General features: G+C 35.8%; 1 protein-coding gene across 4 annotated transcripts in view; it reads left to right on the top strand.

The window, feature by feature from the left end:
- The window catches only part of ROCK1 (Rho associated coiled-coil containing protein kinase 1), an 84,114-nt gene that overhangs the window by 12,677 nt on the left and 44,462 nt on the right, over positions 1–26,975 (top strand). For all 4 annotated transcript variants that reach the window (XR_010999383.1, XR_010999382.1, XM_068191087.1 and 1 more), the window contains exons 2-5: positions 19,961–20,042; positions 23,723–23,823; positions 24,635–24,772; positions 25,920–26,095. Coding sequence is in view for 2 of the 4 variants with exons in the window: in XM_068191087.1 (XP_068047188.1) it covers positions 19,961–20,042; positions 23,723–23,823; positions 24,635–24,772; positions 25,920–26,095 (497 nt within the window). In the remaining 2 variants the exon portion in view is untranslated. The remainder of the gene's footprint in view (positions 1–19,960; positions 20,043–23,722; positions 23,824–24,634; positions 24,773–25,919; positions 26,096–26,975) is intronic.

Here is a 26,975-nt window from a genome sequence, read left to right on the forward strand (position 1 = left end):
GCCTACCATAAATTACTTAATTCTTGACAGTTATAAAAAATAACTTTATCCTTTTGACGTTGAGGTTGTAAAAAGTCAGTTAATTCAATTTAAATACTTCCTCTTGTTTGAGTACCAGTATCTCTTGAAAAGACAGGAGGTGAAATGAAAATTGGTGTGCCATGTTATCCTCTTGCCTTAGTAAATAAACTATCAACAAATAGAGGCATCTGTGCAATATCCTTGATACTGTGATATATCTTTCTTTGCTTTTGAATATTTTAAACTGCAGAACACAACAGATTACATTTATGGTGTGACAGGGTGGGTACAAGAACAAAAAAATGCCCTTTTGTGGAGAAGGAAGTCTTGTCTGTCTGAAATGTAATTACACAAATATGAGGTTTGGAAAACAGGCAGAGAAATTAGTAAGATGATAATTAAAGATGATTTTGGTGTTGGAATTGTTTGTTTGGCCTAATGGGCCTTAAGTTAGGGTTTCCTGATTTCTTCAGTCGTTTTATGAGACTGTTTTGTATTTCTGTTTCCTGCATCTAAAATAAGGAAGTACTTCCCCCAACCCCCACAATTTGTGGGTTTTATGGCATGGTGACAAGTTACATTTTGTACTTCTTTTAGGGAGTAGGGAAATTTCCCTGGTAGTACCATTAGGTATTCAAAAAGCAGACATCAAGCTACATAGGACATGTGTCAAACATGAATGGCCGACAAAAACCTCCACAGCAAGACTTAAATCAAAAGGCATCTGTCAGTCTCTTTAAAATTGCATCTTCATTGGTATGTTGCAAACTGCTTTTTTAATAAAATCCATTGCTTTCAAATTTTAAAAATTATTTTCCTAGAATCACAGAAATACAGAGTTGGACCCACAAGGATCATCCTGATCTTGAACATTTTACAAACCCCAAGGATCACACCATGTGCCTTAGGGTGTTGTTGGAATGCTTCTTGAACTCTGTCAGGGTTGGTGGTGTGGCCAGTTCCCTGGGGAGCCTGTTCTAATGCCTAACCACCCTCTGGGTGAAGAACCTTTTTGTAATATCTGACTTAAAACTTCCCCTGACACAGCTTCATGCCATTGTCTTGGGTCCTGTCACTCATCACCAGAGAGAAATCAGTGTCTGCCCCTGCACTTCCTCTCATGAGGATCTTATAGGCTGCAGTGAGGTCTGCCCTCTGTCTCCTCTTCTCCAGGCTGAACAAGCAAAGTGATCTCAGCCGCTCCTTGTAAAGTCCTGAACCACCTCTGTGGCCCTCCTTTGGACACTCTCTAAAAGCTTTGTATCTTTCTAATTTTGTGGCACCCAAAACTGCCCCCAGCACTCAAGTAGAGGCTGCCCCAGTGCAGAGCAGGACAGTCCCCTCCCTTGCCAGACTGGTGGTGCTGTGCCTGATGCCCCCAGAACATGCTTGGCCCTCCTGGCTGCCAGGGCACTGCTGACTCTGATTCAACTTGCCGTCGACCAGGACCCCCAGGTCCCTTCCCACGGCACTGCTTTCCAGCATCTCATTCTGGTTTGTGTGCACATCCAGGGTTGCCCATCCCAGGTGCAGAATCCAGCACTTCTCTTTTGTTTATGGTTTGTGGTTGCCCAGCCCTCAAATTTGTTGATGTGTCTCTGCAGGGCCTCCCTGCCTTGGAGGGAGTCAACAGGTCCTCCCAATTTAGTATCACTGGCAAAATTACTTAGTATTCCTTCCAGTCATGCATCCAAGTAATTTTTGAAGATGTTGATGAGCGCAAGGCCCTGTGGAGGGATAGAGCCCTGCAGAACCCTGCTGGTGGCAGGTCGGCAGTCTGATGTCACCCCATTCGCTACAACTCTTTGCGCCTGACCCGTGAGCCAGTTGCTCGCCATTCCTCTGGTGTGTTTATCCAGCTGAATGCTGGACATTTGATCTGGTAGGACGCTGTGAGACAGTACTGAAAGCTTTACTGAAATCCCAAAAGATTAGGTCAGCTGGCTTCCCTTGATACCTAGGTGGGTTACCTTGTCATAAGAGGGAATTAAGTTTGTCAAGAAGGACTTTCCCCTCAGGAGCCCATACTGATTGTGACTGATGACTGCATTGTCCTTCAGGTGTTTTTCAGCACCTCCCCAAATAAGCTTCTCTATAATAGTCATTAAAGTGACATTGACAGGCCTGTAGTTTCGAGGGTCACCCTTCTTAAATTGGGACAATGTTTACCAGCTTCCAGCCAGCTGGAATCTCTCTAGATTCCCAAAATAATTAAAAAATCATTGAGAGGGTTATTCTTTTGAGTTAGAGCTGTATTTTTCTTAAGTTCCAGATGTTCCCACAGATAAGTAGAGAAAACTGATTTACATGGGCTTATGACTGCAAAATACTGTTTTTAAGTAAAGAAAATTAGCTTCTCTGCATGCTAATGATTATTAGTATGTGAACCTAGAAATTACTGTGCTTCAATATAATAAGTAAATTTTTACCAATATATTAGCTTTTTTAGTAGCATGTTCATAATGTTCATCACTCTCTTTGCATTGAGCTTGTGGTAGAGAATTGCTGTATTTTTAGGGGGGAAATTGTATGCAAAGAGGAGCTTAATGAAATTTGATGCTTTCAATGGAAAAATGTCAGTACTGGCTGTTTGAACTGTGTTGTGCATGTATATGAAGCTGTTAAAATGAAGATACATGCATTTTAAGTTGCACTTAAACTGTGGTGTCCAATGCTCAGCTGATAATGCTCAGTAATATAACGGGAGACTCTTCCTGTTTGCCATAGTTTCCAGTGGTGTAGTCACTGGAAGAAAGGGGGGAGATCACTAAAATGTTCCATTGACCTAATCAGTTTGAGGGTTGTAATAAATAAAGTTTATTAATTCTCTGAAATAATTATCCTTCTTGTTAGCCTTACATACTGAGTAGGTGGTGATTCTGTACTTTAATTAATTCATATACTACTATTGCTTGCTTTTTAAATCTGAAGGTGTGCTTAACAGAATTCCAGGAAAGCCTTTCTGTGAAAAGCTTCATTAGTCACTCAACATCATAGTTAAATAAATGAATTGGATAAAAAGAAATTTTTAGTACCTTCACAGACTTTTATTATATACATGTATACACACTATATGTGATGAAAAATAGGAAAACATGGCATTCATTTTCCTTTTAAAAAAATATGCAAATTCAAAAAAAATCTACAAATTCGGTTGAAGTACTCTAAGCTTCAGGAAAAATTGATAGGAGTTTTTGTTTTCAATACTGTGCAGTTATAATTTTCTACTCTAGATTTTGTTACAAGGAAACTGATGAAAATATTTCGGTATACTGAATGGTGATGCCAAAATTGCGCAAGGAATAATCTACCTCAAGTTTGCTAATATAGAATTGAATTAATTTTGGTGAGACATCAAATACGTACTATTTTAAAAATATATCAGAACTTGTGGTGGTCAGTGGATTTTACTCAGGCTTGCAGCCTGCCACAAGTGAAGTCTCCTGGAGTGGATGCTGGGCCTAATGCTCTCCAGTGTCTTCCTGCATGACCTGGATGCTGGCATTGAAAGTACCCTCAGTAAATTTGCTGATGATGCTGAACTGAGTAGTGAGGAGACCTTTTAGAAGGAAGAGACATTTTACAGAGAGATCTGGACGGGCTGGAAGAGTGGGCAAACAAGAACAGTATGAAGTTTAACAAAGTCAAGGGCAGTGTTTTACATCTGGGATGACACAACCAAATAGCTTGGCACAGGCTGGGATCTGTGAGGTTGGAAGTAGCCTTGCTGACCTGGGGACCCTGTTGGAAAGCGAGGTGGACATGAGTCAACAGAGCATGGCTGCAGCAACAAAGGCAAATTGGATCCCAGGCTGCATCTACAGGGGTCAGTAGCAGAGTTGGAGATGTGATCATTCCACTCAGTGCTAGTAAGGCCTGGTCTGTAGGGAGGTGTCCAGTTCTTGTTCCTGCAATTAAAGGTGAGCTCTAAAGGAGGGTCACAAAGGTGATCAAAGGGCTGGAGAACTTGGTTTGTGAGGGAAAAGTGAAGGTGCTTCCCTGGAGAAAGGTTGGGGAGCCTCATCACAGTGTGCCAGTACTAAAAGGACAGCTACAAAGAAGATGAAAGCTGTCCTTTCAGGAGGAGAAAACAAGGACCAGCATATATACACATTGCATTGGGAGAGGTTTATGAACAAAAGAAATTTTTTACTGTGACAATAGTCAGTCATTGGAGCAATGTCCTCAAGGATGTGGTAGGGTCTCCATTGGTGGTGGTTTTCAAGACTCAGCAGGATGCTGGGCAATCTCATCAGGGCTCCCTTTTTCTTGAAGAGTTGGGACAAGGTGAACTTTTGAGGTACTACCAAATCTAGACTGTTCTGTGATCTTCTGTCTTTGGAGAAAACTTCTCTACAGTTTCACTGGTTTGTTTTCCCTTTGCTTTTTCCTAGCATTGTTTCAGAGCTTCAGTGAAACTCTTAAATCAGTGCAACAACATGTTTGCAGCAGTGCTAGTTAAGCAGAAAGTAATAGTATGTGATATATGTACAAATTGTTTCCTCAGCTATCAAAGTCCCGTTTTCTGAGGTGGCACTTTATAGGACATGATATCTGTGCTGAGCACCACAATGTTAATTTCTCTTTTAACAGCAGATCTGGTCTCATGAGAGTGAAAGAGACTTAAAGAGAAAAACCTTTAAAGGTAGTGGCCTGAAGATATGGAAGAAACTCAACCACAGAATACATGCATAACAAATCTAGTTCCTAAGTGGACAAAAATATAAACTGCTGTTATTTCCTTAAATATTTTTGCATTCTAAATAGCAATAGTATCTGAATTTTAAAAAGAAAGCAGCAGGAAAAGCAGCTCCACAGAGTTAATTTTTGTCTCTTTGTGACATACTCTAGAAGTTAAGATGAACTCTGTCAGGAAGGAGGGAAAGAATATTCTGAGAATTTAAGCCAGCAAGCTCGAATGATCCATTTGGATTGGAAAGGTACCTCTGTTAAGCTAAGAGAAACTTGCAAAATAATCAGGAGCTAGTAGAAATTTTGTCTTATGATGGTTTCAGGTGAGAAATTGCTTCAGTTTTGTCTTATAATGTTTCAGGTGAGATTAGTATATGTCTCCAAATTAACAATTAGCATAGAATGAAGTTTTCAGTAAATGGGATGTGATTCTTCTTTTTGAGTATGGAAGTAATACAGGTAATTTGGATATGAAAGGTTGTTACCATATGCCGTCAGATATAGTCAAGCAACATTTAGCTTTTACTTGATGAAGATAATGTAGTTTATTTGGGCATAAAATCAAGGCTGCAGGTACACTTTCAAAAATAACTGAAGCAGTTGGTTGAATCTGTATTTATGATGGAGCCCTAAAAATTATAAAGAAAAAAAATTGTCTAAACTATGCTCTTAATTTCAAGTGTATTTTATTTCTCAGCTGTTTATTTTTCTGTAACAAAACTTAGAAGTGCAAGAGATTAGTTTTAGAATTCCACTTGTATAATGAGACTGGTATTAGAAGGTTCTGTAGCAACAATCCTCAGGCCAGTCCATCAAGAGAGAGGCCACAATCTTTCTACAGCAGCCTCTTGTCTCTGTTTTGTAAGCCAGCATCTAATACAGCTACTATGCTTGTGCTTCATTCAGTAGCTGTAGTATTTAGCCACAGGCCTTTTAGAATTTACTTCCCTCTTATGTTTGGGTTGTGGGGCAGGAGGACAGCTACCATGTCGTCCTGTATGAGCCATACTGTGATCCACTAATGAAGGTGTATTAGACGAAATAAGAAGGCATTGGAAGAACTCAGTGGAAAGAGCAAATCAAATTCCAGCTATTGCTATTGTCTTTTCCCAGTGGCAGTTAATGTCAGGCCATTGGCATTCCACATGCAATTTTAAAGAAATTAGATGCTCCAACATCTGTGGTGCCAAACAGGCAAATTCAGTCACTGTCATTGTGGTATTGCAAGGGAAAGAGGTTAAATCAGGATGTCTTTTAGTCATCCCTTTACCATCAGGTTCCTATTATGTTTCTGCTAGTTCACAGTAATTCAGTATGTTGGTAGTTGACTCTTGATAAGAACAGAAGATCTAAGCCACATTGGCCTTTTATGACACCCAAAGGTATGCTTCTCCCTTTTTACAGAAAATGGCATATTTATTTTGAGGATTGATAAGGAATGTAAGCTGTATTATCCTGATTTTGCTTTTGTAATTTTTAAGATCATACTGCTTGTAATTAAAAATTTTTAAAAACTTGGTACTGAAAAGTCAAAATATGTTGTTGGTGTGCTCATGACATTGAGCAGCGTTTGGAAACAGAGCAAGTCAGGCTGTAGGATATTCAGATGATTTTCTGCTGTTAAGATTAATTTCTATGTAGAAATAGTATGTGAGAATTTAGAACAATTCCACTCAGCTTTTTTTTTCTGAATTTTCTTGTCTTACGGACAGCCGTGGATTTTTATATTGGTTTTCAGAAGGAATAGCTTATCTATTCATAGACTGGTTTTCTGCTGTTTTCTTAATTCTTTCCAGCAACATATACAAAAAGAGGTATTATCTTTAGGAAGTATTATCTCAGTGTTCTTATTTATAAAAGCTGGCTTTTAACTGAATCTGTTGAACTGGACTGAGTGTCATCTTATCTTCAGAGAATAAGCAGATTAATACGTTTTTCAGTGAGGTAAGGTTAAATAAATTGGAAATTTGTCATGTCATAGTTCGGTAGGTAAAAGGATAAAATTATAAGAAACGACCAGTTTTCATGTTTGTCCCTTAATTCTATATTGGAAGGAAAGAAAGAGAGCTCTAAACATGTGAATGTGACATGATCTTACAGTTGATCTACAGCAGTTCAGAAAAGAGGAAATTTGGTTCTTTTCTGTTTGCTACAGGTAACACAATGTGTTACCATGACTGAGGCAAGTAAGGGGGATTTTGAACGTGCTTTACATGACAGTATTAGATGAAATGCTGCATTGCTTGTCTTCTCTGAAGACTGCCCTAAGCATATAGAGCTTTGCTTCATGAACTACTCATAATTTTATAAGTGCAAAGAAGTTTGTGTCTCTGTTGAAGTTTTTGGTACTTCTTATTTCTCTTGCCAAGCAAACAGTTTGTAAAATGTGGATATGAATGAAAGTGATTGGTCACTTTTTTAAAAAAATTATTTAAAATGCTTGGTTGGGAGGGATGTGTAAATCTGTGTATAGAGGATGTATGCATACACAAATTTCCTGGTGTTAGACCTTTTCTAATGTCAGATGGTTGGGTATTTCCTTTCCTAAGTCAAATTGTTTATCTTTAGTTAATGCCAGTGCATTAACATTGCAATAACATTGTCAATGCCAGTGCATTTTGTTTGAATATCACAAAATATATAACTGCCTTCTTTATTTCTTTTTGAAGTCTCTGAGGCTAGATATGTTCATTTATAAAATGACCATGACTGGTAACAAGCATCTGTTTCCAAAATCACTGTTTCCATCCATGTTTTATGTAGTTCTTCAGAAATTGGCTCTGTGGTCCAGCAGCCTTCTGGTAAGTGCAGGATATCTGAGAAAAGCGTGACTCTAAATTCGTGAACTGATATTACTGCTCTTTAATTACATTCCAGAATATCTCATTTTGATATTTTGTAGTATTTAGAAATTGGAAACCTGCTTTCCTCAGTGTTTTACAAACACAGAATTTATATGAATGGGAAGTAGCAGATACTGCCTGACCTCATTTGACATAGCTTTTGAATTATTGCTTTCTTAATATTTTTATACACACATACAATGTATCTCTAGTCTCTTAGTTCACATAGATTTCCAAGAAAGCAGTGTTTTTTTAATGACTTCTTTAAAAAATTAGATACTGGAAAAGTTTTCTTGTAAAGCAAATGCTGGGGTAAAAATCGTATAGAATTTGGATGGAAGTAAAAAGTCGCGTTTCATTCTCTTTCAATTTATTTTGTAAAACCCACATATTTATCAGTTTTGCTCTCTGTTTAATGCAAAACTAAATGACAGCTACTCAGAATGGTCAGTGGGATGGAGGAACAGAAAATATCATGTTAGTGTGCTCTGATTTGTCATGTGGCAGGATTTTATGGTGTGACAAAAATATTGCCTGTCCTCATCTCCTGTAGAGATTAAGTTAATCAGCCCAGGCTCAGTCTTGCTCCCTTGTAAGGACAGGCAAGAGAGACTTTGACAAGATTCCATGGTTGTGGCAATAGTCCAGACAGCCCTGGCTCTCTGTCCTCTTGGGTTAAGATTTGTTTTCTCCCATGTTCTTAATCCAAAAGAAAATCATGCCTTTGGAGTACATGTATCAGTCTATTGTATCTTCTTTGGGGGGGGGGGGGGGGTGGTTTTCTCAGGTTCTGGACTGCTGTGGAGGAAAAATGGTAATAGAGAGGAGATGACTTACTCTTTTGATGTAGCTGGAGAAGTTGGTAAAAGAGTTGCTTTTAGAATTATTTCTTAATATTTTAGTATTTTTCATCCTTATGATCACAGTATATGAGCTTGGTGAAAATACACAGTGTTGTAGAAGTTGAATACCAGTTTTATGAAGTTCTGCTCTCTGTGTCTCATGCTTTAGCAAGTGTATTAGGAATGCATGTGTCATGCTTGAGCAATGGAAATGTTGGGAAAAAACTTCTTTCTTGGTGTATGGAGTCAGTGGCTCCACTTTCCCTCAAACTTTAGTCTCAAAGCTTGAAAAGGAACAAAGAAAAACTTAATTGCATGTCCCTAACTATCTTGTAAGCATGATAAATCACAACATCTTTGGGCTTCCTTGAAACTGAAAATGTTGGATCCTCTAATGGATGTCTAACACTTCCTCTTCTCCTCTAGTCTTGAAATATTGTACTTGAAAATCCCAGATAAACCAGCTTATATTGTTGCAGTATGACATATGGTAAAATCCTTACTGATTATAATGAGAGAGACTTGCAGTTTGTAGAAAGCCACCCTTAAGTTTTCATGGACAGCTTTGGTTCTGTTCTGTCATTTCAGTATTGGAATGTGGAACCATGCTTTCATGTAGATTTTTGGTTTTATAGTTACAACTTTCTTTTTTTACATGCAGTCCAAAGCATTCAGCATTTTAGTAATGATTCTGCTGTGGTGTCAGAAAGGGTAAAAAGAGTACTTAGAGATGTGGTTTAAATCAGAGAACTGTAGAATGGTTTCGGTTGGAAGGGACCTTAAAGATCATCTAGTACAAACCCCCCTGCTATAGACAGCCACTTTCCACTAGAGCAGGCTGCTCAAAGCCCTGTCCAACTTGGCTTGAAGACTTTCAGGGATGGGACATCCACAACTTCCCTGAAAGCATCTATTGGGGGAGAATTTTTTGACCTGACTATTAGTGACTTGAATATATACTTAAACAACCAGTATTAATTAAAATGCTGTTATTCACGGCATTGTCTGTATATGCTACCATTTTTCCTTCAGGTGGGTTTTGAAAGAGAGCTTGTCTCTTCACACTTAAAAAAAATTGCTTAAAGGTAATGGGTAAAACATGTTTTTTTTATATTTATAAATTTAATTCATTGGGTTCTGAACTCTGGAAACAATCTGTTAGCAGAACTGTTTTGTTCTACATTAACAGTGAAAATCTCAAAAATATGGAAAACTTGCTGTGTTGTTCCTGTTAGTTACAAAAATTGTTAATTCTGATGAATCTAAGTGGTTGGAAATAGAAATAACTTGTCTATATCTAAAATAATTCTCACAGAATTTTATAACCTTTTTAAAAAATAACATTATTTGAAAGTCATTTTTATGAGTGTATTCATCATGGAAAAAAGAACATGTATAAAAATACATTAGATTTATGCATAAAGACATCTTTTTTATTGAAAGTGAAGTTTTTCTTTTAATCAATGCACAAAAAAGTCTATGGGCTTCACTAGAGTTTGCGATACAAAACTGCCTAACGATGCACAAATTCTTAAATAGTATTAAGTTCTTGTTTAGTTGCATATTTCAAATATCTGCTTGACGTGTGATTGCTTGTGCTGGAATGTTTATTGCAGAAATGTAGTGAGAGCTCTTGACAGGGGATTGCGCAATCGAAGAAGCATCTCAGAGTTGATTCCTTGCTTCAGTTGTTCTCAACTTCCCATATTTTTCATTTTGCAGACTGGTTAGCATGTGACACTAGAGGAAGGCATATTGCTTTACAAATCACTATTTCAGTTTCTACAGAGTTTTTTTTTTTTGTATAATTCTTTTATAATCTTCATTTTGGGACTTCTCTCATGGTTATTTGCCTCTAATTGTAGAAGTGTTTTAGGGAAGAATTTCCCTTTTGGTGCTGGGGAAGGGGAGATTTTGTGCAGAGTTTCCAGACTGCTAGAAGAATTATGATGTTCCCAGTCTTTCTTGAAAAGTTATTCAATTAATTGTCTGTGCTCTGTTTAAAAAAATAAGTACTTCTGTTCTCAGTGTCTGTTTCCAGTCCCTGGATTATTTTTCTGTGGGGTGGATTTTATTATTTTATTACTACCAGAGGGGTTTTTTTCCTTGATACACCTTTTTAGAGTCTTTTTGTAAAGCATAGCTATTGAGCTAATATAGTGTCCAGAGACCAAGCTGTCAAAGCTAAAGAGAGAACTTGCCTTTTTATTGTTGTATAGTTTATTGTTTATATCTGTAGTTAGCACTTGGTTATGTTTGCAGCAAGCATCATCCAGGTCAGGTGACAACAGGTTCAGTATGGCTGCTAAGGTATTGTTGCTTTACAAAAAAATTAGTATCCTTTCCAGTGAATATTGCATCCTTTGATGGTAATATTTTTTGTTTGTTTGTTTTTCATAGCAGAGGTATCACTTTTCAGGCAAAAGTGTGGTGGGAGAGCTAGAAGCAGCAATTTTTGCTATTGATGGGAGAACTTACGCTAGTTTTTGTGTAATGTAAAGCTGAGAGATCTAAAGTTGCTTTACCTATTTGACAACTTTTAAAAGAGCTAAAGCAGATTTATTGGTGTTGTTTGCAATAATTCCTATGAACATGTTGGTGTCTTGCTAATTCACATCTTGCCCAAGTGACAAAGGCTTACTTTCTGAAGTCAGGTTTCATTTCATGGATACCTGCTTGGAAAAAAATCTGGAGGCAGGCAGCAATTTCCTAGGCAACAGATGTGGAGGGGTGTCTGCTTCCTTTGGTAAATACCACTATTTCTTAATGGAGTTGTGCAGTTTCTTTTCTTTTGTTGAAGTCTTTACTCGACTCCTTGCAGGTTGCTGCAAAAGAAGCCTTAGACTTTTGAGCTGGGACTGGACCAGTTTGTCTTCATTCTTTCCTATCTCTGATCTGTCTTTATATATTTTGTCGAAGGGAAATTATGTACTTGTATTTGCATCCATAGTGTTAATTTTTATCCATGTTACTTTTGCTTTCTAATGAGCGTTTCTTAGAGTGTTGACTCCCATTGATCTAAATTGGTAGTTTTGAGTGTTTGTGTTTCAAATGAAAAGGTTGGGACTCCCAAATCAGAACAGCAGATCTCTCTGCTGCCTGTGGAAGAATCTGCCCTCACAGGATAACCAAGAAAGCTGTGGGGACCTCAAAGAGCATTTGCTGATGTAATTTAAAAATGACGTTTGGCTTAAAACAAATGAAATACTTATCTTATATCTTAGTTGAAGGAACAGGGCTTGCCTTGTATTTTTGGTTAGTACCATGACTTTGAAAAGTGGAAAGGATGCGAAGTCACTTTTTTCCACCACGAGGTATTTCTGTGGGTAGTGTGTCAGGTTGTCTGCTCATCTCCAGTTGCAGTTGTTACAGTAGCTGGGAACTCTAGACCTGTGAGGTATTTCCTAATGCCAAGTGCTGCAGTGGCTGTGGAATGCTGCTTCCATGGTGATAAACATCAGTTCTCCTGATGAGGACTCCTACTTCTTCTAACACTATTTAAATATATATGTTTTAGGTGTACTTGTGTTAATCACATTTAATACAGTTTTCTTGAAAGGGATGGTTTTAACAAGCTATACTTACACTTTATTTATTTCTAGTGTTAGTCAAATGTGGTTTGATAAATCATTTAAAAATAGCCTAATGAAGTAGGCTATTTTTGTATTTTCTACACATTAAAATATAAAGAATGTCTGTAGCCTTCCAGATAGTTCTACAACTGCATTAGTCTTTTTATGTAAAGTATTCTTTTCATGGTAGAATGTGCCACATTTGGTATAGAAGCTTTGAAGTTTGTAAAACCTGCCCACAGAGCATATTAACCAATGCAAGTTGAATGCAAGCTGGAACCTTTTTTAAGGAAATGAAGCTGCAAGGATCCAGTGGTCTCACTTGCTGTGAAATGAATCAGTATAATTTGACTTAATGGCAATCAGCTTTTACTCCTATTTCACATCTTCCTGAACTATTTTCAAATTATATGGTACCTTTTTTCTGCCTAGATTTTACTGAAATACATTCTTGGTGCCATATTGGTCTATGTTCTTCATCATCCTTGAAAACACTGCTCTCTCATCTGATGGTTGTTCCTAAAGATGCAATAATAAGTGGAACTAATTCTGATGACAAATTGAAATAATAAAGAAGGAATGTAATAAATTGAAGTTTGGATGTAAAGACTATTGACCATAAGAAATTATGCTATTGTTGTAAAATTAATGTTGTAATATAGTGTTAGAATTTGGAGTGGAAAGAAACACCTGCTGAAATACATTTTCTGGAGCGCAACTTCAAGCAATGTCAGTTTTCCATAATTTTAGGCATAAGATAGTCTCACAAATAGGTGTCATTCAGAACAAATCTAGAGATTCAAGATTTCTTCATCTAGTCAGTGGACAGAGAGGGGGTCTGGTGTGAAGGATCTATGACTTACCCTGTCTTTTAGCGAAAGACTGAGGTGTGTAGAGGATGCTGGCAGTACTCCTGCATGCTTACTGTATATAGGTTGATTTCACAGATTTGCACTACATTTTGTTTTAGTTTATTTTAGGAGATGCTTCAGGTGGCAAGATCCATTGCTGGAGTGAAGAAACAGCAACACCCAGAAGTGCATGTGAACAAAAATTACTAATTACAAAAATTAGTAATGCAAAATTACTACTTGAATGTGTATCTGTCTGTAGACTTGCACCTGAGGTTTCCTAAAATGCTAATATGGATATAACAATACTGAGAGGCCTTTTGGCTCTGGTGTTAAGTTTCACTGGGTATTTTGATGTATGTGTTTATGTATATCAATATAATTTGAGATATCTGTATTGATTTATAATCTGGTGAGTCATGTAGGAAGTGTATATTCCAGGAATTTGTCTATGCAAGTGTTGAACAGCTATGGTTTGAACAGAAGGCGAGTAAATGTACTTATACATAGAAGCACACAGAATGTAGGTGAAGTTTGCAACTAAACTTGAAATAACCCTTTACAATGGTCAAAATGAAAGCAATAATCCATACTGCTTTCAATAATGCTGCCTTGAAGTTTCAAGATCTTATTCAGGTGTTAAATCTTCACTGAGTCAAACTCTTTGCTCTTTACTGAGTTAACACCCCACTCCCAGTGTTTCTTTTTGAAAGGCTGTCTGTTTACGCAAATTTGCAAGAACTCCTAGGATTATTTCAGGATACTAGGAAGCAAGGAGCTCTGCAGAGTTCTGTCGTGCTGGGTGATGAATCAAGGGCCTTTTATTCAGACTCATGTGTCAGTTTGTGTACTTTGCCTGCTCTGACAATTTAATGAAAATCCTTAAGTGAAGTGATTTAATTCTGTCTACATTGTCTTGTCCACTTTAAAGATAAAGTCTTAAATTGCAATTTTCTCTTATTTGGACAGCAAAATTAATGAGCATGATTAACTTAAAACTTAATGGGATCTCGTGTGTACTTGATTAGAGATAGATAAATGTAGCACTATTGGCACAGTTGACCAGAGAATTCAGTATAATAGGACGTTATTGCGAATTATGATGAACATGCGCAAAACAAGGTGAATCAGGTTTGTTGATTTGATAGTAGGGGGGAAGATCATAGTGCTATAGAGATAGGAAAATGGCTACAATACAGGGAACCAAAATACAGCTAGTTAAGAATTGTAGATCTTAAGACTTACTTTTGTCTATTTGAAAAAGGAAAAGTGGCAAAGAGTTTAAACTTGGGTAACTGCCAGTCTGTCCAAGGAATGCAAATTTTGTGTGCTGGTAATACTCATTAAGTATTCTTTTTAGTGCTTTGAATCCTAAATAGATAGTAAAATAATAAAGTGTCTCAATAAAAAGTTTCAACTGAATTTCATGTATTTTTATTTGTGCTAGATGATATTGCATTATAATGAAATGTCTATCAATAAAATTTCAAAATATAAAAATGCTATAATTGTCCCCTGATAATGTCGATCATTTACTGCATTTTCTACTTCATGTCACTTGTGAATCTTGAGATATGTTTTGCTAAATTGGAATTGGTTGATAGTGTATATTTTCAAACATCCCTATAAAATTATATTAATATTAATTCACATATCTGAATAAAACCATCATTACATAATTGTAGTGAGTTTTGAGATTAGGGAATGTAGTTGCAGAGTGAAGAACTCTAGTGCAGTCATAGTAGTACTGGCAGTTTGATGCATTAAAACTTTGGAAGTAGGTATAGATCAAAATTTGCAAAAAATCCAGTTAATATGAGACTGCTTAAGACAAACTGAAGAAAACCAGTCCATTTTAGATGAATCTAATGAAAAGAAGTTAGCATAACAACATGAGAAATTCAGTGTTAATAGATTGTGTAGTTAAGGTCTGTGTTAATAGTAAGTTTTATTTTACAGCATTCTGTATTTTTAGAACAGCTGAAGGAAAGTAATGGCAAAGGCTTGGTTACTTGTATGAATAGATGAATAAATGGAAAGCTGGTGATCAGTCTATTCAAAACAGATTGGTTTAACAGGTGTGTGGTATTTCACAGTCATAAGGGATCTAAAATGGTAAATTATGATCAATTTATGATGATAGAGCAGTAAAAATTAAAGATCTGGCAAATCAAAGAAGAAATCAATAATTTGTGCCTGGCTGATTACAAGTGGTATTTAAAAATCATCTTTGAATGTTGATTGAGTGCATGGGAGAAAAACCTCTCATCTTTATGGACTTAAGTTATGTTGAACTAGCTTTGATTTGTAGTGCCTAGTTTTGTGAAAGAATCAATGTAGTACATAGTGACTATAGAAACAAAGCAGATATTTCAGTGAAGAACTGAAAATATAATGAAGCACAGAACAGGAACTGTTGTAATGCATTGCGTACTTATGGTGTGCTCACAACTTAAATACAATGTGCAGTTTCTCCACATGTGCCCTAGTTAAAAGTACATGGTGGAAATAACAAATCACCAGAGTGCGATTTGATGGGATTTGATGATGGGAATTCAAATAGCTTTCATACAGGGATAATTGGAAGAGAGTTGGCTAATGGTGAAATGCTGCAAGTGTGTAAAGCTGTGTCTTGGGGGAGGTGGGTGAAGAGTCATTGTCTGTTTTTTTTGGTTGAAGAGTGGTAAGCTCAAGATGAGGTAGACTTCCATATAGCCTGTAGGTTGTGGAATTCATATCTGCACGATGCTGTAAATGCAAGAAACTGAAAAAGATGGAGAAAACATTTAGACAAAAATGACCAAAGAAATTGCTGCCTAGAACATTTTTGTCATAGTTAACTGTAACAGTGCCATTTCTGGCTCACACGTACAGCTGAGCAGTGCTTGCTCATATCTTCTTTCCTGGACACTCTTACTGTCACCTCCAGAGCCAGTCTATGCATGTAGACTGACTTTGGTCTTATTCCATATAACTATACCTTTTAAACTTTCAAGTGTGGTGTAGTAATGAATGAAATTAAACCAACAGAATATGTGGAATGGTTGATTTCATAAGGAAGAACTCTGCATGTTGTAATGACTCACTAGTGTCCCTTCTTTACAATTAAAGGATAAAATGAGGTCTTTTAAAGAGATAATGAAATTATTGATGATTTTATTGAATGAATGTGACATAGAAAAGGCTGTATCAGACCATGAAATGGACTGAAGAACATTAGAAATGAAGTTTTCCCTCTGTTCTTTTTAAATCACCTCTGAAATACTGTTACCGTGTAAGTGGAGGTATAAACCAATTTATTTTAGTAATCTAATTTAACTGTTATAAGGGAAATGTCTGTGTAGGCCTGAAAGCTAAACAGGAAAATTGCTCTCTAATGACAAAGTATGGTAGAGCTTAGTGTTAGCTGAAAATACCTCTAAGCCACAATATATGTTTCCAAGAAGTATGCAATGTGCTGTATTTAAAGAAGATACATACATGGCACCCATCCAAGTGGAAGAAAAATCCATCATAAAATTGAGGCCGCCTTATTTTAATACAGGGCCTGGAACTACTGGAGGTATGGTTGCCTATTATAATGACATCTTGTCATCATTTAAGAGGAGAAGAGTATGGCTGCTATAGGTCTTGAAGGAAAGATGATACCCCTTCCTTTCTGTGTTGGCAAAACAGTCAGATGACATATTGAAAGATTGACCAAGATGGAATGAAGAAAGCTGAGAGATGAGCTATCTCTGCAGCCACTGGCAATAATGATCATGTCTCATTTAGACTTTACCCTTTTTCTGCAAGCCATTATTTCTACAACTCCATAGTATGTTCCCATCTCTCTGACCCACACCACTTTGAACCAGCACTCACTTTGAGCTTGTGTACTCCTCTCTATTTGTCCACTGGTGATACCATTTAAAAATAGCTGTGCTTCTGTGCTTCCCTTTGTGCTAGGACAGCTTGTAGTGTTTGCAAGTTCTTCTGCTTTAGGTAATGTAAGTGAAATAGGCTGTTTTATGTTTTATACTAGGTATCCCAAGTATTTTACTTCCATTAATTATGATTCCATAAAATTGCTTCAAGCTTAGTCTTGCATTTGCAGTCTGACAGTAAAATAATACCGAGGTCTTTTTTTTCTTCAGAAACTTACTTCAGTTGAAGAAAATAATTATTTTGAGAGTTAAGGATTTGCAAGTCTCTTAATTAAAGAATATCACCCATCCTTACCTTTTTTAAATGGAAGTTTTGAACCAGGTTAGTTTATTCTCTGGATACTGTAGTGAAGAGAAGCTGATTCTTGAAGAGCCTTTTAAATAAGTAATTCTTGGCGTGTAGCTTCCTTCAATATTCTTTGCATGATCTTGAAATATGATTTGAAATGAATGGAAGATCAAGAGCTTGAATCTGTATTTCAGAGTTGTTAAGTATTTTAATTGATAGCGTTCATATCTAAGAACTGGAAGGCGAAGAATAGAACAGGAAACACTGTGCATGGTGAATTCTGAATTAAACAGTATTGAAATTTGCGTTTGCTTGTTAAAAGTGAATGTGTATACTTTTTCCCATCTTTAAAGTAAAGCTTTTAAAAATAACACAACAAAATACCTAACATGTCTTAGACACCAAGGAAACCATGAAGTTTTCTGTACTTTATACTTCTTTAGGCATGGGCTTATATTTTAGTATTTTGAAAGAAAAAGCATGATACAAAAGTAAGATTGATGTTATGAATTTAAACATATTGCCATTTTTTGTATATTTTTGTATTCGGTGTTTAAAACCTCCCTTCCTAGAAAGAAAAAGAGTGAATTTTGGCTTTTGAAGCGAGCCCTGAATAGAAGCAGATAATTGCATAACCCCAGAACCAACCAGGATTTGAGAATTTTGTGGTTCTGCTTGGCGTGTGGAAGTTTTGTGTTAGCTGTGAACCTGGATAAATCAATTGACTCTACAGATTGGAAGGCTTCACAGCAGATTGAACCCCAGATTTTGACAGTTCATTGCCATCTCTAATTTGCTTTTAAAAATCACTGGATAGGAGCCAGCAGTCTCCTAGCTGGTTTTCCTACTGCTTCACACAGCGTGGAGATAAATGCACAGAAGCTACTGGTGGACTTTGTACTGCTGTGCAAGCAGTTATTGTGGTTCTCTGTTGAATTTATTCAACAGAACCAAAGAATTTAATTTTTTTTCCCCTGGATGTTGTGGATATTTACCATGTATCTTCAGAAAAGGTGTCTTTTAGTGGTTTGCAAAGTATTTCTCACTAAGTTACAGTTACCCTGCCTGCATAGCTTTATTTCTGCATCTGTCTTGAGTCCAAATTGTTGTTGGCCTCTTACTCTCTTATTTCTACTACTGACTGGTTTAATGTTGTTTCTTTGCTATTTGCTTTCTTTTTTCATCACCAGTGTCAGGTCAAAAAGAAGATCCTTTAATGCACAAGACACAAAATCTGACTTTATTTTAGAGAAGTGAAATACTGTGATGCGTTTCTTGATTTGTATAGTTCTCATTTTAGCATTTCTTAGTTCAAAATGAGCCACTCTAGGCAGAGGTAGCTTAAAAAAGGAATGTTTTTATGAAATTGACAATTTTAATAATATCCAGCCTTTAAAGTAATTCTGATTATCCTTGCAGCTACCTGTTTTCAAATTCTGGCATGATTTTACAATATAATACAATATATGATTTTTACAATATATGATTTTTATAATAAGAATAAGCAATTCTTATTATATCTGAAGTAAATAATTTCTATCTCACATACTTTAAAACTGAGGACTGCAAACCAAGAAATAATTTTGATTTTGATAAAACTTGGGATTTTTTATAGTTAACAGTCAGTCCCTAAAGACTAAGGTGAAAAATTCGTTTGAATTTGAAGTGAAAGATCAAATACCAAAATTTCAGTCTAAATGAAATGTGTTCTCAACTATATATTCCTGGAAAATAAGCTTTCAAAAAGCTTATGCTCTAGTTTTTGTTCAGGCATAGTTACTTGATATACTTAACAAAGACTGATGGATCAGTTTTCAATCCTTAAAAAAGCATAGAAAAATCTTTTTAAAAGCTGAAATAAATCAAATTACGTCTAGTCAGATCTGAACTGATCCGATCAAAGATATGTCTGGTCTAATATCTCACTCCAAGCAGGTTAAAAATACATAACATAAACACCTAGCTATGAATGGACAAGTAAATAGCAGTACAATCTCTGGCATGCTTTGGTAACATCCATCAATTTGTATTTTAAGACCTTTGTCTCTGTTTTTGCAGTTGTCACTATACACAATACTTACCTGACAGAGAGAGAGGACTTCCTAGTGCACTTTGATTCTTTGTTACATAATTCCTAGAATACTTGATCATTTTTCAATCAAAGCTGTATCTGTGGTTTTCAGCCAAAAAACTGGGTTTAATCTTTCTCCAAGAAAATGCTACCCACTGAGGAGTCATTTATACCTAGTGACAAACTTAGACTTAAACTGTAAGTCACAAAGTTCACAGCACTTAAGGAGACCTTAAAACTATCTCCTTCTTCATTGTATTTTTCTGTTCAGCTTTTTGATAATGTTTGGTTTGCTTTTGTTTGATAGGGATGTATGCTGTGATAGCAGTGCCAGATGGGCTTGTGGCTGTTTGTTTCTAGATTTAAGTTGGAATGTAAAAAGCCAACATCTTGTTCATGAGAATTCACACTGAATTCAATGGATAAAATGCAGAGGTTTTATTCTGTGAATTAATTTACTGTCATTGTCCTATTTGCCAGTTGCCATTTCATGTTCAAGTGCCTACTGTGTGATGCACTGTGACTTTTTAATATTACTGAACTTCATTAGAACTGCTATTTGTTCTTTTTCTATTTGAAAAAAGTAATTATTTTCATGTAAGTATGGAGCTAATTAGGGTAATAATACATAGAAGTATATGGAATTAAATTTTGATGAGTCTCGTGGAAGTGAAGGAGTAACAGCTGTTTCACATAACTGCTAACAGTCATTAAATAATATGTGAATGATTTCATTTGCATGGAAGATTGATAGGGACAACTGGGTTTTTATCTTGGCTCTTTAGTTAGCAGCATGTGTAATTATTTTTCAAAATACTTAATTTTGTTTATTGTTTTGTTTGGTTTTTTTCAGGATGGATTAGATGCTTTGGTATATGACTTGGATTTTCCTGCCTTAAGAAAAAATAAGAACATTGATAACTTCTTAAACAGGTGTAAGTATTAAATGTTTAATTTACTAAATAACAGAAATCTGTAATATCAAAAAGAAAACACCTGTTCTACCTCTTTGAAAAGCAGCTAGGGATTTGGGGTGCATTGAGTTTTTGGATGCGAGTTGTTTTGGGTGCAAGAGTCTTATTTATTTATTTCCCCCTGTGAAGTGACAGCTGTCTATGCAAATCTCATCCCCAGCAATTGAATGTCCAATCTGTTGCCCCCGTAAATGGCCTTGTCTGCAGTGGCACAAAGCCTTTTAAGAGAAAGGCCTCTTGTCTTTGTTAGGACAACTCCCTGGATTCCCATAAATTGTTTTCTAATTTCATAATAAGATATCATAAGCAATTAACAGTAAAATGGTATAGTGATGTGTACAATGTCATGGAGTTGTATTAAATATTTGTTTACTAACAGGCTGGAGCATAATTTGTAAGCTTTTGGTTTTTTTAGTATAAAGGGTCTCTTTTCATGAAAATCTTATACTGCATAGCTGATACATTTACATGTGTATGCAGCTGATGTGTCTACAGAATTCTCTGCATTTACTCTGTATTTTTCCACTGCCAGATTTCCTGCACATTATACTCTATAATAACATTTTAAAGTAATAAAGTTGATTTCTTAATAGAAATAATAGTTCCATAATATTCATAATTAAAAAAATCAAAACACAAAGAAAACCCCAAAAAGGCATTTGTGAATCAAAACTTTTTGAAGGCTGCCAAACGGACAAATTCTGAAGACTGTGGCAGAAATGTTCGCTGATTGAAGATTTGCTTCTGCCTGTAGACTAAATGGGCAAGACTTGAAATTAAGCTAATGCTGTTAGACTTTTACAGGCTTAAGTAATTCAATTGAATTCTATAACAAATGTTTTTGTGGTAAATATAAAGTAATTTGATTCAAATAATTTTTGTCTTTGCTTTGAAATTTATGTTGAGATTTTTTTTTTGTTTCCACGGTGTTTTCAAATGGTGTATTGGGTGCATCTGTAACCTGTGATAGTGAATTTTGTGGTGATTATTTTACATTAATCTTCAATTGTGTGAATATTTGAGTCCTCTAGATCTGTTTGACGGATCATTTGAATGTGAGCTGGTTACCGAAAGCCTAAGCTCAAATGTTCTGTTTAACTTTTCACAGTTCAAACTGTATTGATACCATATGCTGAGTTACATGCACATTTTGTATACTCAGTTATTTACTGAGAAGGTGTGGTGAAACTCTTGGAGAAAAGAGAAGTTGTATCAGGCAAAGGAAATACTCATTGCAACAGATAATTTGAATGTAATTTTTATGAGTAGTGAAATCATTAGTGAGTCTCAAAAAGCTTCACTTCTGCAATTGGGGCTGAGTGAAAGAAAACTTTTACATTTACAACCTGATAATTAATATCTTTTAGGTATTAATTATATACTGTGTAAGATGTGACTTGAAGTAATCTCTGATGGAGAACAGAACACAGTTCCCTTCAAATTGCCTTTGAAACATTAACTTGCAGTGTTTGCTGAAATATGAAAGCAAGCTGTGGATATGTGAGTAGTGGCCTTAGAGGGAGCTGTGAAGTCTAGTTTGGCTTGAATTTCTATTAAGAAAATAAAAAAGACATTTTCATGTTTGTTTTGTTTTATTAGAAGACTTTAAAATATCTTTTTGCAGTATTAGATGCTTGGTTTGCAACATTATTGCAGAAATTTAAAATAAATTTCTAGATGGCAAGTAAAATGGGAGTTTGCTTCCTTTGTTTTGTAGACTGATTGCCCTATGAACCATTCCTTATCCCCTCTTTACTTCTACCTAATTTACATTGTGTATTTGTGGAGCCTTCAAAATCTGCCTCTACCGGCTGAGATTGTGAGCATGACTTTTGCAAATATAGAAACTTACTGTTTCTCTACCATACAGAATTAAAAGAATGAAGAAATGAGTATTGGAGGTATCTGAGAGCCCTGCTTTGCAGTGGTGACTCAGTTTATTTCAAGGCAGCATCTGAGCCTTGTTCTAACCAAAGTTCAGGACAAGTTGGGAGAGGGTGATTTTTTGCCATGGGAGCCACCCCAGCTGTTCATACAGCGTAAGCTGGGCAGGTCCTCCACTGGTCCTGGGAGATAAGGAACTGCCTGTTGAAGGATACTGCAGCCTGATAATCCTTGTTTAACAGATCTTACAATATGGAGGTCGAACTTCCAGCACTGTTGTTACTATAACATGTTGTCTGGAGATAACCGAGCGTTAGTACGTATCTCAAGCAGTAAATTTCAATTTGCAACTGATCACAAGCTTGACTTCAGTTATTTAAAAATCCTTATCTTAGGCTGTGTTTTCCTTAATTCTGCTTTGTTGATAGGCAAGGCTTGTGATTGAATACCATTTAAAGGATTCATATTGTGCTTTTTTATTCAGAAGAGGTGAACCTCCTGTTGTGAGATTAATAGGCAGGAAGTTAACAACAGCTAAAAAATTGCTGTCATCAAAATTGCTGCATTTTAGTTCTGTGAAGTCTTGCTCCTCTTCTGTAAGCCAGTTGTCACCAGGGCAAATAAGGCAATGCATTATTTGTTGGAACTACTGAATATTTTGATCCGTATGTGAAAGAATTTGTCAGAATTTAGAATTTTGCTATAATTTACCTGAATAAATGTCTGTGCTATGCTGCATTGTAAATGGTTGCTTTACATTAGATAATAATGCTGCAGAGTATTTATTCAAACATAACTATGTTTGTTCCTCTTAAGGTAATAAAATCTTATTGAATTTTTATTGTAGATAGGCAGCTTTTGTTTTAGATTGTGGCTTGTGTAGGTGGAAATCTAATGAAAATTTTCTGTCAGCTGCTTTGTCACTTTCTGGTGTATGAACTTATTTATTTCTCCTCTTTTTTCTTCCCCTGTCCTTAATTCTCTCTAAGCTTTGCTTTCAGGCCTAGAATACTATTTTTGAAAATAAAATACTGTTGCATTATTTTTTTTATTAGAAGCATATCTGTTTTAGTAGAACTTCCTGGCTTTTAGAAATACTGGAGCATGAAGCTTTTCTACGTAGTCTCATGCCAGTGTTGACCCACATGGATTAAAATAGACTGTTTTAATCTTTTACCAAATTTGGAATTAGAATTAGTATATCTGCCCACTGGGAGTTTGTAAATTATTCTAGTTTATAGAATGACAGGTTTGTATAAATAATTGCAATGATTCCCACTGCATGTTTTAAATTAAAATCTACTTTTTTGAGTATTAGGAATCATGAAAGTGCAGAAAAGCATAACTTTTTTCAAAAAATACTTTTTCAAGTGTCTGTAATCTATTTTCTTATACACTTCCCCAGCTGCGTTGCATATTTATTCAGAAATAATATTTTTATACTGATCAGCTTGAAAGCAGGATCATGCGGGATATGATATTTTTGCATAGCTTTTTTCTTTGGTAATTATTTTAAACAAAATTTCTAAATTAATATCTCCTGTAATAGGATTGTACAGTGGAGTCATTGCATTAGGTTATATCAAGTTTTGGTAACTGGTTGTGAGAATAAGGTCCTGCATTCTTGCAGGGAATTTTTCAATGGCAATGTAGGTTCTTTGAGCAGCACTTCTTCTAAAAACTATGAAAAATTGAAGTTAGACAAATGGGTTTAATTAAATTGACTGTATATGAAATGTGAATTTTGTTCTGTGTAGATAAAGACACAGTAAATAAAATGAGAGATCTGCGCATGAAAGCTGAAGATTATGAAGTGGTGAAGGTGATCGGTAGAGGGGCATTTGGGGAGGTTCAGTTGGTAAGTTAAGTTTCTATTTGTACATTTGAACATATTCTGTAGTATTTGCTCATGCATCTCTTTCTCAATGTTGTGTTCAGAAGATGTAGTCCCAAATATTAAAGCCTTTGGCTCGGTGAAATTTTATTCCATTACATTTTTATGGAAATGTTTTTGAAAATGTTCTATTTCAGTCCTGTCCGAGTGCACAAGTACTTGTTTTGCATTGTAATATACTCTCTTAAAATGGAATGTGTATTCCTCATAATCAAGAAAATTAGCCTTTACCACTGTTTACATGGACACTTGAAGAAGTCTTAAGGGCTAGAAGAGTTTCTGCTAGTTCAGGGACTACACCAGATTTTTGTGGACATAGTTCTTACAGATGAGAGATGTGTGTTGTTTGTGATAGGTTAGCAGCCAGGCTTGTTAATCCTGCTTTATTTAATCGAGTGCTGGTGGGAGAAACTGGAAATACAGCAACAAGAATAGACATCTGCTAGTGAACTCTGGAAAATGCTTATAGTTTTAATTTTATAGTATTTAACAACACTGCCAATATTTGTCCTTTTAAAGGCACATACATGCAGATTATGTGACTCCTGTGCCTATGGACTTCCATGTTGAAAAGTTCTAGCAAGTATTTTAAAAGTAATGCATTGTCAGATGTAATTATTTTTTTGATATACAGTATATAATCCTTTATAGTAATGTGAAGAGTCTTATAAAATGTGTTAAATGGTAAAACAGGAAAAGTAATGTTTTCAGTGATGTTCTTCATGTGTTAATATGGCAAGCCTATATGTTCTGTATGTCACATTTGTTTTCACAGGTAAGGCATAAATCCTCAAGGAGAGTGTATGCTATGAAACTTCTTAGCAAATTTGAGATGATAAAAAGATCCGATTCTGCATTCTTCTGGGAAGAAAGGGATATTATGGCTTTTGCTAATAGTCCTTGGGTTGTTCAGGTAAAGTGATACTATTTTTAAAATACGGGCATTAGAGAATAGTTTGGTTGCAATACTGCATGACCTGGAATTACACGTTTCGAAGTTTCTTTTTTGTTTTTTTGGTCTGCTAGGGTATGCATGACTAAGATAAGCAATGCTGTATAAAAGAGCAGGTATAACACTTGCTTCAAACTGTATTTTGTCACATTTACAAGATAAACTCTTCTCTTTATTACTAAAACTCTTTACCAGATATATTTTGGTACATCAGCTCTGTGGATTTAAATCATCCAGCATACCAGAAAGACGTATCTAAGACAGAGCTTCAGTATATTCTAATTTCTGTGCGTATCTTTGCAAATTATACCTGCTCTGGTTATTTTTCCCCATTTCAATATTCTCACTGACAGTTTTTTGTGAGGTGCTGCTGCCTTTGAAGTTCTAAGGTACATGCCTGAACCAATCATTGCGCATTGTGGGTGCACGTCATCTTGTTAATTTAAACTGTTCTTACCCTTAAGCATATAAATTCTTCTGTTAGGTTGGAATTACACAAACTCATTCAAGATTTACCCGAGTCAAATGGGTAACTGCTTTACTATCTGTCTGGGTGTAATTGTGCAGAATAAAACTTAGGAATTTCATACAGTTTTAAGTAAAGAAAAATCTGCTTGCATTACTCAGTTTGAACAGAGGGCTGGCAACTTTAAGGGAAATATTTTTATTGTTCAAAGTTTAGGCTCATTTTCTGTATAATAAATAAATGTTGACAATAGAAAAATAAACATTTACTGTTTACAAGTAAAATCAGGCAGATGTTTGCAACAGAGTAATTTCATCTTTGCATATGAGTCAACTAACATCCCAATGTAATGAGCATTCTTTGAAGTGATCTCAAAATTCATTGCACCAAATTCACTAATCATAATTTGTAACCAGAACTCTACTTCTTCCAGGGTAATATACAGGGTTGGAGGATCTGGTTCTAGAGGCTAACTTATTTTTAGGAGGTTTGCTGAATGATGCAGAGTTGCTGCAGTTATTGTAGCAATTCTGTTACTTTGGAAATCAGCTTGCACAGAAATGCCTTTGATTTGCCAACAAGCAAAATACTAAAGATAACTGGAACATAACTGGCTTATTTTTTGGTTTTGCTTTTTTGCAGCTATTTTATGCATTCCAAGATGACCGTTACCTTTACATGGTGATGGAATACATGCCCGGTGGAGACCTTGTGAATTTAATGAGTAACTACGATGTTCCAGAGAAGTGGGCAAGATTTTATACTGCTGAAGTTGTACTTGCATTAGATGCAATTCACTCAATGGGTTTCATACACAGGTGAGAAAAAAAAGATACTACATAGGGTTGTTTATTTTCTGGTGCTGCCAGAATTACTTCCGCTTAGGCAGTTTTAAAATTCAAGATACTACTTCTTTATTGTTATTCCGTAAATATTCCATCTTACAGATTGAAAAGTTGTTGCCATCAGAAACTCTAAGTCTGAGGTGATATAGTCAAAGAAAAGGTTTTCAGTGGGCTGATGTTCCTCAGTTTGGGGAGCAATAAAATTGTCCCACTTTTACCAAGAGATAACAAGAACAGAAATGGCCATGAGCATGTTTGCCCCAGAATGATTCTTTTCTTTTGATTAGAAAAAGCTGTTTAGGGAATCTCATCACAGTACTATCCACTCTTAGGAATTAATTCTCTGCTAGGCATTTGAAGCCTCAGTGACCCATTAAACAAGAATCTGTGAACAATGTGAGGAAAATCTCCCAGCCATATGTTTTCTTGCGAGGGGCAAGATGGAAAATTGAGATGCAGAGCAAAGGGACTTGGATTAGTTTAATATTATATACTTGCCCTAAAGTGAAATGTAGTAATTTCTCGGATAGGCTGAGAAGTTTTATTTTTGATATTTGAACTTGTATCTGTTTCTAACTTTTAGTTATATTAACTGGGAGCAGAAGAATAATTTTTTTCAATAGAAAATACAGGAAGAATTTGGGTAGTGTGTAGTATACACTATAGTATATACATTTTCATTTTGTAATTTGGTCACAAGATCAGTGTTAGCATGTAAGCTTTTGCAAAAAAAAGCGAACACAAAGCAAAATAAACTACTAATCCATTGCTTGAATAGCATCTAGAATGTCATTGATTATGTAGCTATGCTGCATCTAATGGGTAAATTATCTAGCTGAATGAACCGTGTGTA

Source organism: Anomalospiza imberbis, chromosome 1, assembly GCF_031753505.1.
Source record: "Anomalospiza imberbis isolate Cuckoo-Finch-1a 21T00152 chromosome 1, ASM3175350v1, whole genome shotgun sequence".
Lineage (NCBI taxonomy): Eukaryota > Metazoa > Chordata > Aves > Passeriformes > Viduidae > Anomalospiza > Anomalospiza imberbis.